The sequence below is a fragment of the Brachyistius frenatus genome, unplaced genomic scaffold (assembly GCF_029030835.1).
Source record: "Brachyistius frenatus isolate BFR_SWC_R1_liver_20210118 unplaced genomic scaffold, ASM2903083v1 Contig_118, whole genome shotgun sequence".
Lineage (NCBI taxonomy): Eukaryota > Metazoa > Chordata > Actinopteri > Embiotocidae > Brachyistius > Brachyistius frenatus.
This window is the reverse complement of record NW_027210717.1, coordinates 657,005-673,497: the sequence shown is the minus strand read 5'-3', so window position 1 is coordinate 673,497 and position 16,493 is coordinate 657,005. Positions and strand designations below refer to the sequence as shown.

General features: G+C 38.3%; 1 protein-coding gene across 2 annotated transcripts; it reads left to right on the top strand.

Moving 5' to 3' along the window:
- Positions 1–855: 855 nt before the first annotated feature.
- On the top strand, positions 856–16,482 carry pla1a (phospholipase A1 member A). Of its 2 annotated transcripts, none has more exons than XM_069713425.1 (11): positions 856–1,315; positions 3,260–3,476; positions 4,093–4,270; positions 5,019–5,127; positions 6,786–6,887; positions 9,775–9,867; positions 10,114–10,278; positions 12,104–12,193; positions 12,748–12,853; positions 14,304–14,459; positions 15,870–16,482. In XM_069713425.1, the coding sequence occupies exons 1-11, from the start codon at positions 1,249–1,251 to the stop codon at positions 15,958–15,960; spliced, it is 1,374 nt and encodes a 457-aa protein (XP_069569526.1). In that variant the 5' UTR covers positions 856–1,248; the 3' UTR covers positions 15,961–16,482. The 2 variants fall into 2 exon arrangements, with proteins under 2 accessions (XP_069569526.1, XP_069569525.1); XM_069713424.1 differs by having other exon boundaries at positions 10,096–10,278.
- Positions 16,483–16,493: the final 11 nt, after the last annotated feature.

The following is a 16,493-nucleotide window of genomic DNA, read 5'->3' as shown; positions in this document are numbered from 1 at the left end:
TGGATATGTGTGGGGTTAAAGTTATATGTTATATGTTTGTCATAATAGTTTTCACTTATTTTCAACCAAACTGTTAATTATAATTAAGCTCTGAATCATGTTAACACCAAATGATTGCCAACTGCAAGAAACATGCTTGACCTGTTTTCACAGGATTACCTTTGTGTGTTTGTGTGTGTCTTTATACGTTTATGTGTTCCAATAGTGGTTCAAAACCACTGTTATGGGGACATTTATGTATTTTGAGGACATTTATGTTGGTCGTCACAACTTTAAATGACAGTTTGAGAGTTAATAATAGTTTTAGGGTTCAGGCTCGAATTAGGTTTAGGTAAAGGTTTTGGTAACAGGATGGGTTTAGTTGTGATGGTTAAAGTTTGGGCTAGAGAATGCATTATATCAATGAGTGTCCTCGCAAACATGTGTGTGCGCACGTGCAAGTATTACTCATTTTGTGGGGACAAAACGCATGTCCTCATGATGTAAATCTTTCCATTTAAAGACTTGGTTTAGGTGTCCAGGAAATGACTGTCAACCCTTGCAATGTCCTCTGAATAGCCTGGGATGGAACAAAATTAAAGACTCTATTATTTTACAGTATATTTACAAAGGGCATTGATTATGTAAAAGAGCATTCACAGTGGAACAATCAATATTTATTGATTTACTGATTTCTCAGGGTTACTTCTCCTTACTTTCGCTACTCTCTCTCTCTCTCTAAAGCACACCCACAAAACAGTTAAGCTCACTCACACACCAACCAGCAGGCAGCCAGGCCAGAGTCCAGCATTTTAAACAAACAGCCATTGTAAACAAATGAGGTCATGGATTCATCACCAGGCAAAGACCTCCAACCACTTGTTGGTGTAGCACTAACCCAGTCTGGAAGAAAAAAAGAAAGATCACCCACTGATGAATGTGATGATTGAGTAAACAGGAGAACACAGGGAGAAGTCTGTTGTGGATACATTCAGGCTTAAGGTGGAGTTTTACAAGAAAAGAAATGCAGTGAACCCAGCAGGGTCTTTGGTTTTTGGACTGTTTTATATGGATTCCTGCATTGCTTCAAGCCTGCTGTTTCCCCGTTGAAGGCTGAATGTTTTTTCCAGAGAGCTAGGATTTACTCGAGCCAACTGCTGATCTCCATTCACCAATCTGGGGGCTAAACAGACCAGCTGAGCACCGTTAAGCACTAACTAAAACCCCCTGGCAGTTACTCTCCCCACTCCCTTCACTGGTACTAGAGAAATGCCGTGGGAGCACAAAACCATCCTCCTCTGTGTTTTGTCGATCTACATCACATCACTGGTGGCGGGTAAGTTTTCTTCTCATGAAGGAGATTTGTTCTGATGAATCACATCGCTATTTTTCATGCAATTGTTCCTTATATGTTTGCAAAGATGCTTGAGTTGAACAGAAAAACGGACTGAGCTATTGAGCTGAGCTATAACACAATACTGGTGTTACTTAACACTGCATTTTAATAATGCAGTCTTAATTAACTGCATTGCAATGATGAATCAAATATAATAAAATAAATGTTGACTGTATAAATGGATGACCTTTGCACTGCAAATATAGAAAAATACAAAGTTAAATGCTGAATTAAATACTGATGAATAAATTGAAATAAAGACCATCATATTTTTCTTGTCTTCACGGCTATGTTTGAATACTATATTACAACTGCTGTGTAAATTGTAAATAAAATAAGAATGTGATTATTTGCAAATCAAATAAACCCATATTTAATTAAAAATAGACCAAAGACAACATATTGAGGGCAAGATTAGGAGAATCTGGAGAAATCTCTGTACGCAAGGGAAAAGGATGAAAACCAGCAGTGCATGGCCGTGATCTACAGGCCCTCAGGCAGCATTGCATTAAAAACGGACACAATTTTGTAGTGGAAATCACTCCATGGGCTCAGGAACACTTCTGAAAATGATTGTCTCAGAACACAAATTTTTGCTGCATCCACAAATACAGGTTCAAACTCTACCATGCAGGTGCATTAGGGTAGCTTGCATATTTGGAAAGGTACCAATTAATGCTGAATGATAAATACAGAGGAACGCCATCCTCATTTCAGCAAAACAATGCTAAACTATGTTCTGCAGGTATTACAACATGCATGGCTACGTAGTATAAGATTCTGGGTGCTAAACTGGCCTGCCTGCAGTCCAGACCTGTCACCCATTGAAAACATTTGGCACATCATGGAACAAAAAATACAACAAAACTGCTGAAATCCAATATCAGGCAAGAATGGGACAACATTTCACTTTCAAAACTCCAGTGATTGGTCTCCTCAGTTCCCAGATGTTTACAGAGTTTTGTTAAAAGAAGAGGTGATGCAATACAGCGGTAAACATTCCTCTGTCCCAATTTGGAGAATTTGTTGCTGGCATCAAATTCAAAATGAGCATATAGTTTCAACAAAATCAAAAAGTATTTTTGCTTTAGTTATTTGTTGTAATTTGTAAATTTGTCATCTAAATGTGTTGTGATAAAGCAAAAAGGATTTCACAAATTATTCCTTTCTGTAACATTTTGCTGTGCCAATCACCACGGTGTTAAGTACACAACTTGAGAGCTTTTATTCCCTGATCTATTGCATGACTTCATCATGCGAGTGCATATTAATGATGCATGAGGGTAACCAGCCCAGTATCACACCAAAGCCGGCAGGACCGGCAGGACCGGCAGGACCGCTGGACGGACACGGAGGGGTGACAGACGGGTGACTGGCCGAATCTGGCAGAATCTGGCAGAATCTAGCAGGAACTAGCAGTATGGACCCAGACCCGATGACTGCAGGGCAGATATAGTCTGGTGAGGCGATCAGTGGAATCAGCCACCTGCAGGTGGTGATTGGGGAGAGTGGTAGCAGCTGCTGAGACTGGTGAGGGGTGTGGCCACGGGAGGTGACAGGAGGCGGGGAGACGAGGACACAGAACACATAGGGACACAATAACAAACAGACAGGGGAATGACAGAAAACATGAGGAGAGGTGATTGGGGACAAAACAGAGGAGCAGACAGTAGGAGCAGACAGGAATCCTGACAATTTAACACAAACCATGATGTTTTTCCAAAACACATTCGTCACGCCTAGGCGAAGTGAAATGTGACACTGACACAGTAACCTCTAGTGGACTGATTGAGGTGTATTACAGACTCTGGTGTGATACTGGATTTAGCTAACACAACTATCTGACCTGGTCGATATGACATTATGTCCTTCTACGCCCACCAGGTTTAGACAAGACGCAGGAAGATGATCAGTGCACCGAACTTAACAACACCACTTGGGCAGAGTACCGGCAGCTGGGAGTCAAACTGCAGGTCCTGTACTTGTTGTTAACAAGGAACAACATGGACTGCGCACACAAGTTCAATCAAGAGTCTCTAACCAGGCCGGCCTCCTACTTCAACGTCTCCCGTCCTACAAAGGTCATCATTCACGGCTACAGGCAAGGAACCAGTTTTCTAAGTCAGTTTCTGAATATGACAACAATTAAACTTCAGTTGAAAAAACATACACACTTGAAGTTTAAATGCTGTCTATTTAATCATAAATATTTAATGTCATTGGCTTGATATGGTTTTAGGCTTTTTAACATGCTTACCAAAATCAAAACTGACTGAGATGATTAATTTCTGGGGAGTCTGCTCAAACAGAAAGCTGTGTCCTTTTAATTATAGCTTTTAGTAAAGGGTGCAGTGTTGTTTACACATCTTTTAGATCTGCGTTCTCAGTTCTCAGTTTTTATTCTATAAACACTTGGCATATGCAATGTTTCCTATGTTAGGCTTTATGTTTTTGGTTTAAAATTGATTTCAACCCTTTTAAATTTAAACAGATAACAGAAAAATCAAGTTAAAAAACATTAGAAATAAATTCTGTTCAGCTTTTTTGCAGGCATCCTGAGCCCCCTGTAAGATAGTTTTTAAGCTTAATATTTAAGGGCACCAGCGTTGTCTTGTTTAGTTTTTCCAGACTTAATTGACTGTTCTGCAAACTGACTTGCAAGATTTCATATAACCTCACTATTCACTATCCCGCCCCATGCCATCATACCCACACAGGGCTCTGGGGAGCAAGCCGTCCTGGGTAAAAGAGTTAGCTCAGGCCCTGCTCAGGGCTCAGGATGTGAACGTGGTGGTGGTGGACTGGGTCTACGGCGCCTCCTTCGCCTACAACCTAGTGGTGGAGAATTACAAGGAGGTGGCTGTGCAGATCTCTGTCCTCATAAACCAACTACAGGTGAGAGAAACTTTATGAATTCACGTTTAGTTGCAGAATCTTCCTCTGTTTTACTGCTAAAAGAAATCAGCAAATTAATGTTGGATTACAGTATAAAGTCATTGACAATCTATTACAATTAGAAACCAAAATTATTGAACACAATAATGAATTTGTTCATAAAACATGAGCTTTAGAAATTAGTGTCGTATAATATTTTTAAAATACTAAATAAATAAGAGGATTTTTTTTTTTTTTTTTTTTTTTAAGTGCAGGGAATTAACAAGCTTGTATCCCTCTAGAACAACCTGAACTATCATCAACCAATCAAATTTAACTGAGACACATTTGTAATTGGTCATATACTACAAACCCCGCCTCTTTTATGTGAACAGGCTGATAGCTAGATTGAGAAGCCCTGGGTTAACTTAGAGCGTTAATAACCGCTGTATGACTACTTATTGTTTTGTTTGGTTTAGTAAAGCCAGATAACAGAATGATTTCTTGAGTATGTTGAACCTACTTGGGCCCCTGGACCCTGAAACTTAAACAAATGAATGGAATTCCACTATTTTATTATTCACACTCGTGCTTTTTTTTTTAGTGTGACACGTTAAAATGTCTCCTGTGAAAAAGATCTAAAGGGGTCAACAGTTAATTTTTGTCCGAGACAAGTCACCTAGTGCTACTGCAGCTGTAGACACTCTACAGAAGGTGCATCAGGTGAAAATAAAATTGACCAATGTTTTTGACCTGTCTATTCCTACAGGAACATGGATGCAAACTAGAGTCCTTCCACTTCATCGGGGTCAGTCTAGGGGCGCATGTTGCTGGCTTTGTGGGGACTTTGTTCGAGGGGAAGATTGGAAGAATCACAGGTGAGTCCAGAATACCTCCATTTTATTTATGTAAGTTTAATTGGAAACACTACAGAACTGATTGCAGAAAAGAATAATTTGAAAATGTTACTGACCGGATCTCAGTCCTGCTCCACCTGCGCCCACCTCAGTTTAAAAAATAATCCTCCCTTACTAGATACATGACCAAATCATAAGGGAGAACTTCTACAACACCTGGAAAACCTGGAAAATGCCAGGTGCCAATATCCTGCTGCTACGTCTACGGAAACAGAACAACAACCGTCCAGACAATGAAGGTCTCCACAGCTCAGACATCTGTCAAAGAGACTCTATGTGACCTTGGAATATTAGCAGGGTTCTTCAAAGGACAACAGCACTTTGATAAGAGGCTGTCTGAAGCAGTAGGGAGAGGCTCAGTCCCCTCATCCCACAGCACCAACACAATGCACCCACTGTTCACTTGTTTATACCAGGTCCTCTTGCCTGAGTGGGGAGGCTTGTGTTGGTTTGAAGAGGCTTCACAGATGCTGACTGAAAGAGCAGGAATAAATTTGGAAAATAATTATTGATTATTTGAAGAGTTTTCAAAAACAATCACTGAACTAAACACTCTCTTAAAGTACTTGTAGATTTCACTCGTGGTCATAAAGGGTGTAGCCGATAGATATTGCTGCAAAGAAGTTTCATATTCTGAAACGTTAATGCTTCACACACATCTGTAACCTGACCACACAGAAGACAGTCTCCATAGTTTCCAAGGTGGACAACCAAGCTCATTCTCGGACTAAAGCAAGATGTGGTACAATCTCCCCCTTATGTTCTCGAGTTGCATTATGGGGCAATGGGATGGGCATGAAGTATAAATGACTTATGGCCGCCAAAGTGCATCTATGAGTCCAACTGTGCCACATTCAAAGAAATTTCCTCAAAGAGTTCCCCAGATATTGCATTTACAATGATGGGACAGATGTGAGGTCTCAGTGACCTTTGACCAACAACATCTGTCCAGTACATTCTTGACTCCAAGTCAACATTTGTGCCAAATGTTATGTTATCTTAAGGCGTTCCTGAGATATATCAAGTTCACATGCCAAAATCATAATGTTTTCAGCCATGTCTGTTTCTGGAGTAGAGGCATAAAAATATGACTACAATGAAGAAGATTAGGTCATTAATTGGGGGAAATTGTGTATCCCTGTGGTGTCTGACTGAACCAGAAAGATTGTATTCAAAGAGTAAACCCAACCAAATTCACCATTTACTACATGAGTAATTTCTTTTATTTTTATTTATTTTTTTCCTCTTTCATGTGTCGCTGCTTTCTGAAAAAATAGGTTTTCATTCTCACAAAACAAAGTTCAGTCCTGTCAAACCTTACAGGCACAGAGAGACTCTATATAGTTCACAGCCTGTGACCATGAAACCAAAATTGGTTACCAGGCTCCTTAAATAGAAATTCTTGGGAAGTTCCCATGCCATGGGGAAACAATTCTGTAACTTTTCAAAATATAAAAGCATTATACAATTCACCAATGCTTACTTCTTTACAGTGGCCACAACTCAAGTTTCATGAAGATTTAGCTCCTTCATTGTCAAAGTCTTAAGGGGGAAGAAATCCCCTGAATTATTCCAAAGATTTTTACTATTCAAACCGAGTATTCCTCCTTGTTATACAGGCCTTGACCCAGCTGGACCCATGTTTAAAGGAGCTGACATCTTTGACCGGCTGGACCCCTCTGACGCTCAGTTTGTCGACGCCATCCACACTGACTCCGACTGTAAGACTACTTTAACTTACTATGATGCTCATTTCTTTCATTACCACCAGGTTGATGGATGAGGTTGCTAAAAGTGTTGTTGTCTACAGCAGAGGTCTTAGAAAGCATATGTTTACCCCCATGTGAGAAAGACCAACAGATCAGCTAGGCTAACAAATTATGGTGTTATTAATGGATGCTGTGGTGGAACCAAAAAGCCAGGGACACTCTAAGTATGTAATAAATGAGTGGAAAGTGTTTGGCTGTCGCGGAACTTGGTATTCATTTTGGCACACATGTTAACAGTTCAGAGCAGCCACAGACCCTCCATGAGACATGCAGTGGAAGCTAACTTGATCAACATGCTCAAGATTGTTTCATTTGTCCTCCATGTGCACGGCTCAAATGCCTTTGTAGGGAGGATTTTCTCTCTGATGATCAATGAGCCAATCAGCCTCAAGAAACTTGCAGCACAGAACTGTGAAAAAATGTAAACTTCAAATATCTGTAAACTATGACTTATCATGTAAGGACTTCTCTCTGGTTGTGCCAAGACATGCCAATTTTTGTCCCTAATTTGATAGAATTTTGGGGTATTTTAAACATCAACCATAAAATGCGCTATCAAAAATAATTTTCCACATCTCAGCTCCCGGCTCCATTTTTGCCGGCTTAGTGGGCTGATAGATATGTGTGAGTTCAAGGTTCAGACAGGATCAGTCAGGCTGAACTGATTCACACTCTTGGTAAACTGCCAGGCTTTTTATCTTCATTGGTTGGAGCACTTGTAAGAGCATTTCCCAGTATTGTCTGAAATTTTACAAACCAAGAAATCAATCAATTAACAGTGAAAATAATCGGCAGATTCATCTGTTATAAAAAAAAAATAATCATTACATAACAAAACGGTTCAAAAAGCTCTCCACCAACACAAGTGAAACAATTCCCAGCAAGTTATAATGAGGAAAGTACTTGAGTAAATGCACTCAATAACCCGCATGTGCCACAAATACACTCCAGCCTACCTGAGTAGGTTCTCCTTGTATAAAATCTGAAATACTTCATCGTTATAGTACTCCATCAACTGAAAACAATCACTTTGTCGTGACATGACTGAAAACTGATGGAGACAGAAAGAGGAGGAGTCAGTGACCACCGCAGGTAATTCAAAGACTTGTATTGACAGTGTTAACCTTAAAATATATTTCAACCTCAAAAGTACATTCACTTCATATTTTCAGAACCAAAATGATATATTTAGTTGAGCAATATAACTGAATTGATTGTATTTATTTTAAAAAAAAAAATAATCATATAAATTCCATATGATCTGTGCAGCACTTTATCTCTGTAGTGCATTAAGAAGTGACATATATTTTATAACCTGGCAAGTAGGAACAGGAGGCCGATAGCAGACAAAGGAGCCTTCTTAATGCCAAAACTGCATGAATAATTGCATTGAATCAATAAGAATGCATTTTTCTTTTTTCATTTGTATTGTTGGTCACCTATTGTTTCATGCTGTAAATATATTTACAATAAAGGTTGAATAGAAAAAATACAGGTCTAATTTCTTTAATAAAAAAAATAGGAAAATACATTCATAGCATTTTTGAGTTTTGCCTCAAAACAACTCCACAATGTCACCTCACAACAAGAAAATTCCAAGAAGAGTGATTTCACCTTTATATCCACTTCCATCATATCCAAATTAATAAAAAAATAAAATTAAAAAAATTAAAAATTGAAAAGTAAAGTTTAAATGTTAACCTGAACAAAATCTTTTCCCAACCAGACTGTGTTCATTTCTTCACCAATGTATTTCTTACTTTGGTTATTTGATTAAAGCTGTTTTCCATCAGTACGGTCACCAAGTAGAGTAGAACAATTACATGTCTATCAATAACAGTCATATCATGTGTGAAAAGACACAAACACTATAATTATATATGATAGTTCCTGATGAAAGTCACTGTGTTAAACAGATAATGATGAGCAGTGTGTCAGGCAGGCTGATAACTGACAACTTACCTTTTTCTTCTTACTTTGGTGAGAAACTAACAGAAAATTAAAGAGTTTAAATTGTCTATTTGTTTCTATTTGATTCTTTTTTTGATCTATGCATTCTGTTTACTGCAGTACTGAACTGTTCTATACTGACAGAACCAACCCGAAATATATTTCTTACAACTTGGACACCCAATGTTTGTCCTTTTAATAACATATAACTGATCTAATGAGCAAATACTAATCAATTCTATAAATTTTAATTCCATAAAGGAGAGATCATAGTAGTAGATAACAGTATATTGAAATGACAGTCTGAGTAATGAATTCAGGTGTCCAGACTCTGATGAGGAGAGGCTGCTTCATAGAGCCACGTCCCAAATGTCTGCAGGAGTCCCGCAGGATCTAGATGTTGGAGGAGCCTATGCACCAAAAAGAGAAATTCCCCTCTGTCGTTAACATACTTTGGGTGGCTCTGCATGAGAATTACACACAAATATGCTGAGACAATGAGTTTGCTCTTCCAATAATGTAAATTATCCAGTTTGCTCCAGTTTCTTGTGCTAGATAATTAAAGAACAACTGCCCACGTTGGTATTAAAACTCAGCAAATCAACACCATCTCTGAGTTCCCCCAACCCTATGAAAGGGGATTGTTGAAATTCTTGGGGGCTCTTTTCTTATGGATATAATGAACCACACTGAGGTGTAGTCTTCAAAGATAGCTAACCAGGCTGTCAGGGGTGCTATTACATATGGTTCATACATATGGTTGGAGAGGAGCCATGTAAAATGTAACTTGTTTTTCAGGCCTTAACTTGTATTTCTACTAATCATCACATTCAAAGCACCACTAACAAAATGTTATGTAGAGTATTAATGAGGTTCTCTTCCACGTCAGATTTCGGCATCTCCATCCCTGTCGGTCACGTGGACTTCTTTCTGAATGGAGGGAAGGACCAGACTGGATGTGGCCGCTCCAGGTTTGCCTCAAGTAAGTCCTGCATTAACACCTAAATAAGTGAGATCTAACAGCAAGAGAGCAGCTGTGTTTGTACTTTTGGCTGTAGTGTCCTTCATTTTTCATCACGAAGTTATGAGTGAAATGTAAATTCCTCATCAATAGATTTCCCTCCATCTGGATAGATTTTTAAATTACTACACTTTTGAAATTGACAGCCTTCAGACATCTGGGCCCCTTAGTGTTTCTGTGTTTTGTCAGTTCTTGTGTACTTTCCAGTGTACGGTTATGTGATATGTGACCACATGAGGGCCCTGCACGTCTACATGAGCGCGCTGAACAGCTCCTGCCCATTAATGGGAATCCCGTGCTCGACCTATGAGGACTTCCTGAAGGGACAGTGTGTGGACTGTGGCGTCTTCAAAGGGACATGTCCAGTGATAGGTAATAAAACACCTGGGAGTACAGCTGCAGTAGCTATGGTTTGCATTGTTATCGATTTTATGAATCATAAAGACTGTGAGTGACTATTTTGGGCAGAAGTGTTATTATAAGGCCTGACTCTGATATTAGTGACTAGTAGTGCTGTCTCATTTCTGCTGCTGTCAGTAATGCGCTGATAATAGTACTGTCACTGGTTCTATTGCTGCTATTGCAACAAATACATTTTATTCTAATAATACCATACATTTACTGTAACTATTTTTAATCTGACTCCCTGAAGCACTTCTAAAATGATCATCACATCTCATTATGTGTCTGAATTTTAATAAATGTATGAATTTATGTTTTCAATTCAGGGATTTTACATTTTTCATTCTCAGTTTAATTTGATGATATTTTAAAAACCACAATTTTGATTTTATAAAAAGTCAACAAGTCAAATAAGTTTATTTATAGGCTACAGTTCAATTAAACACAACAAAAGTTGACCAAAGTGCTGCACAGCATTAAACAAAATTAAAACAAATCAGATTGATGATCAGATAAACAAATAAGCTATTAAAAACAAAATAAGCCATAAAACAACACACAAGGATATGAGCAGTAATTAATGGACAATAAAAAAAAATAGAAATTAAATTGGGCCTAATCTGGAAATACAAGTGAGAATAAATATGTGAAAATAAACTGTACATTATTTTTTATGACACTCTGTATTTACAAGCATTGTCAGAACCGTCAGTCATATCTGAAGATGCTTATCAGTAAATGGTATCCTGTACAATATGCAGTGCTGTACAAACATGTTAGGCTTCATGCAAAGAAAAAAGTAAAGAAGCGCAGTTAAGAAGAAAATAAACAGATTAATTTGTAGCCCTGACAAAATTTGCTTTTTTACTTTTTTTATGTGTATTATGACAATACACATTTAAAAAAAAAGGAAAAAAGAAATAATAGTAACTATTAACTATTGATTATTTCTGTCTTGCTATCAGCTAGGACAACTTCTATAAGCCAGAAAGGTTTATGTAGGATATGCAGAACTCCGCAAAAGGTTTGGAAACTAAAAGTAAAGTGGGGGAGGCTTTCCAAAGATAATGCTATGAATATATTTATTTACCAATGAACTTCATACAAAATACAGTAAACAAAAAAAAAATCAGCACTAGTTCTCCATGGTTAACTTGTACATAATTTTGTTGTGATTTCAGGCTGTCTCTGTTTTAATGCTTCATGTAATCCCAGAGTGACTCCCTGATGTTGAGATCAGGGTTATGCGGGGGCCACACCATCCTGCTGCAGAGTGAATTTGAGACTGATGATGTTGTGTGGTGGATAAGATTGTAAACATCTAAAGTGCCAAAAAAAAAAATAGGAAAATGTTCCTTTAACTCCAACCAGTGACAACATAGACAGCAGACTGTATCAAAATTATTTAAAACTGAAACTTCAATGCAATAAATTAATTATTTTTCTGTATCATTCACAAATGAAAGACACATAATCTGCAGTCACAGTTATAGATGTTTCTATTAGAATAATGAGAGACAAACAGAATGATGAACACCAAACCCATGAAAGAATAAAAAAGTATAAACAAGCTTGTTTGGATCTCTGTTTAGTTCCAGTATCACCTGCAGATATGGAATCAGGCCACACTCAAGCAGCAGGTCTGCTGTCACACGGCAGCTTCTTAACATTTCAACTCTCCATTCTCCAACGCACACGTGACAGTTCATGTACATGTGACTTTTGATCTGTGACGTATGTACAGGAGGCGTGTAGTGTGACTCTCAATCAATGTGTCTGTGTGTGTGTGTTTCAGGTTTATCAGAAAACAGTGGGATAGCTATGTCTCCGATTCCCAAAGAGCAGAAACTCTTCCTCCTCACATCGTCTACGCCACCTTTTTGTGGTGAGTGTTGGAGTGTGTTTCTGCGACAACTGTTGGCTTTTTCTTTTCTTAAAGATTTGAAAAAAATCTATTTTATAGGTTTAGATTGTGCCACACTTGCTCACTCTTACCTCACAGAGAGAAATGTTGCTGCTGATATTATTCAGTCAGCCCATCTGACCATCAGAAACGGGATGCCACAGGGGTCTATTCTTGGTCCACTGTTGTTTACATTATGTATAAATAACATTATTCTTCCTAATCAACACTTCCCCACCTTTACTAGTGACTCTTACTATCCTGCCATTAAAACCTTGAATGGACCCATGTCATTCTGGCTGAGTCATATAAATACTGAGGGATCATTCAAGATTCATATTCAACACTTGATTAAAAAAATTAAAAAGGTTTTTCATACAAAATTAAAGACTGTCGGTCTCCCTGCAACTATTGTGCGGTGTGTTCTCAAAAACACTGACAGGAATTAGTTTTCTATATGGTGAAATAAAGCTTCTCACATATGTATGTAGTACCTGAAAATGCCTTTCCTGCTGTGTTGATGTTCTTCTGCTCAGCTCATCACATCCTGCTGGAGCTGGAAGTTTCTACTCTGGATAAGAGCGCCGAGGTGGAGGTGACACTGATAACTGAGAACCTGGGAACGGAGCAGAGGCTCAGGCTGTAGGTACCATGTCTCTGAGGCTTTTTTAAAGCATCTCAATGAACTCACTTTTTAATGTTCATGTATACGAAGCGTTCAGCTTATGTGTGAGGTTGTGATGTATTGAATTTAGTACAACGTGGTATAAAATGGAAAACAAATTTGAACATTACCCTCTGGTCCAAATTCGTTTTTTAAAGAGTATGCATACAGAATAGAGTTTGAACACTCACTGAGCACTTTGTTGGGAGCACCATGCTAATACTGGTTAGAGCAGGGATCTCCAACCTTTTTTTGTCTGAAAGCTACCTTGACAAAATGAAAGTGTCCGAGAGCTACTCATGTTTAGTAACATTTATTCACATAGCTGAGCTCCACCCAAATCAGATGAATTGGTACTCAACACTCATATTTTGTATCACAATCGCTTAAATTCAGAAGCATGTGGATGTTTTTTTTCTATATGCATTTCTTTATGTTGCCAAATGGTCAAAACTTAATATACACCTAGGATAGTTGTGATGTTCAGATTGCCTGCAGTGTAACTTTGGTCTCTCACTCAGTGACAGATGCTCACTTTATAGCTCTGGCCCCACTGTTGTGATCCAGCCGAAAATATTGTATTTATGTTATTTACCTAATTTATGAGCAGCTGTTTGTTTCCAGTTCAGTATGAGAGTCTCTGCTACACTTCTGTCCTCTGATCTCTGTGTGTCTCACTCCTCACCCTCAGACACAGGTGAAGGGAGAGAGGGGAGATTGTGTAATCGTTAATCAATCGTGTTGATAGCATTGTTCTCTCAAACAGTGTGTGGGAAACACTGTATGTTGTTTGAACCTTCCGCGATCTACTCAGAACCAGGTCGCAGGCTACTGGTAGTTCACGAGATATGGGTTGGAGACCCCTGGGTTAAGGCCTCCCTTTTGCTCAGTTCTTGGTATTGTGGATCCCTCCCTTTACTTAAAGCAACATTTAAACTCTCATATCAAACCAGAAGCATAAGAAGAGAAAAAATAATTGACAGCATTTTTTTCCCTATAATTTAGTTCTGGTTACATAACTCTAATGCCGCGACCTCACCCCTGAGCTTGTCAGCAGTTTCCTTGTGTGTATTTGTTTTCTCAGAAAAAGTGAATGGGCAGTTTTTATTTCAAGAGGACAGGTTCACTGATTTCAGTGAGATTCTCTCATTTGTTTTTGTTTTTTACTTCAAAGGAAGAGTGAATCCTCTATTTTCTAACTTCTATCTTGATAAGGATTCTGAAATTGAAAGACTAAAAATAAAGCCAACAATACAGCTTGTTGACTCGAAAAGAGTGAAAGCATACCAGTCTGTAGTAGTTCTATTCATCATAGGCAACAAACACAGCTGAGTAATAACTGTCCACTTTGATGAATGTTGATTATCTGAAAGCGTCTGGCTTGTCATCAGTTCTTATGACAACTTTTTTTCACTGTGTATATTGCAGTCAGACGGATATGACCGTGTACAGGACAGTGTTGGCTCACCCTGCGGCTCTGTGTGAGATCGACTCCATCTGGATGACAAACACAGGAGCCCGCTTCTACAGACAGGGAGAAATCCACGTCAAGTCTGTCTGTGTCTCCGAGTTTCCCTCTCTCAGGCACGTACAGTCTAATGTGGATAAAACATAAACACACACACTGCTCTGTTCAAGCTCCTCCTCGTAGAGTTTACTTCTCTGAGCACTGTAAAAGCTATTTGCAGATTCAGGCCAAACAGCTTCCAGGTTTCTGTTTCTGTTAAGGTAACACAAAAAAGTGAAACATACAGGCAACAGATCAGAAAGTTTGTCATTTGGGTTCTTGTCTGCATTGCTGACTGAAATACATGTAACTTAGAAAAATTATTTGAGTGCTATTTCAGTAAAAACTGTGTTTTCATGATCAAAAAGTTCAGAGTTTGCTTCTTCATGAGGGACAACAGGATTCTCTGCACCAATAGTATCGATGGATTTCAATTACTAGCAAGATTAACAGCAGGCAAAAAATATTGTTTAAATGTCCACAGAAAAATGTCAAACCTAACTTGCAGCATAATTAACTTCTCTCCTGTCCCCCGTTATGCTCAGCGTGTTACAAACACTCATACATTTGCTAAAAGATTTAACACACAGCTTCTGTTTCACTTCTTTCCTGAGTGACAAACTGAAGCAAATGTAGCTGCAGAAGTAGCTTCATCAGCTGATAATAGTTAACCACTATCAATTACATCACTATTGTTTTATATGCTACAAATAAGTATAAAGAGCCTTATCTGAATTGTATGGTTGAGGTCATTTACAAACAGTGTTGACATTACATAATTAGTGCATTGACAAGTTTGACAACTGTGAAATGTGTCTCCTGAAAACTAAACTCAAGATACCCCCTTCAAAAAATTGAACTGTAAATAATGTAAATAAACACTATGTCATACATTTCAACAGTCAAATAACAATATTCAAATGCGTGTCAAGAGTTTCATATTGGTTGGGTTATGGCAGGAAGGCTAGCTCATGTTTTTAGATTTGTAGCACAAGGTTTTACAATGAATATGGTAACCAATGAATTTAACCTTTTACTGGCAGTTTTTCCAGGAGAAGATTAAGTCAACCACTGAGTAGTAGCTTATTTAAACCATATATATTACTCTACAGTTGGTAAATGTAAGTGTTGTAATCGTGGGGTAATGAGCTCTTTGAAGTTACATATGAATTCACAGAAATCCCAGATTTCCCAGTTTTCCACCAGCGTATAATGTATTTTCAAGCATGTGTCACAGCAAAGCGTGTAATACACTTACCCGGCCACTAGAAGGATTGTGTGAGTGTCGTGTTTTTGCCTCGTAAGAGGTATCAGTATCATGTGCTTTAAGGAAACCAAACCCAGTGAAAAACCCATGTGGTTAAAAAAAAATAATAATAAAATATACTTTTAGTCTGAAGCTGTTTTGCCCAAGTTTGTCTTATTAGTTTGTTTTATTTTCCTGTTAAGTAGTATAATATTTAAATGAATGTGTGCTTATCTTTCAGGCACGAGGCGCCACTGTGTGTGAACAACATCCATATCAAACGAGGGGTTCTGTGGTCACATGACTTTGTGCAGGTGTGTAGCTTCTACTGAAGAGAAAGATCAACTCAAAAAGACACTGAAAAGACCCAACAAGTGCATCTACAATGAAATCACCCACATAGATACTGACGTGGAGTCAGATTTACATGTTCACCACCTTTGTATGATGTTTAGAAAAATGATCAGAGAGTTAAATCTCAGAGGGCGGAGCCAAAGAATCACTTTTTTTGTGAAGAGGAAGCTAATATACAGCAGACAACAATAAACTGAGAAAGTACAGTCAAGTCATGCCAGGCTAGCCCGCTAATCCATGATTGTCCAACATGACTGAAACTGGGAAAAAAGTGATTTACATTTGAATGTCTTTTTGCCAGCTTCTTTTTTTTTTTGTCATCCAATTTCTGCCTCTTAGCTCACTCCTTCCTCTGAGAAGTGTTTTCTAAAATAAAAGCTACACCTGTGATCTGGTACTTTACATCACCATGTCTGATTATGAATCTGCTCCATGTTGTCAATTTGTTTTGTATTTTCTCACAACTAGTTTTAGCAATAAACTGAGCAATAGAATGAAAACTGTACTTTGG

Excerpts from the sequence above, each read along its gene's own strand:
- pla1a (XM_069713424.1), top strand. The coding sequence starts at position 1,249 with ATGCCGTGGGAGCACAAAACCATCCTCCTCTGTGTTTTGTCGATCTAC. Across the intron at positions 12,854-14,303 it reads ACGGAGCAGAGGCTCAGGCT|TCAGACGGATATGACCGTGT; the intron begins GTAGGTACCATG and ends TGTATATTGCAG. Across the intron at positions 14,460-15,869 it reads TCCGAGTTTCCCTCTCTCAG|GCACGAGGCGCCACTGTGTG; the intron begins GCACGTACAGTC and ends CTTATCTTTCAG.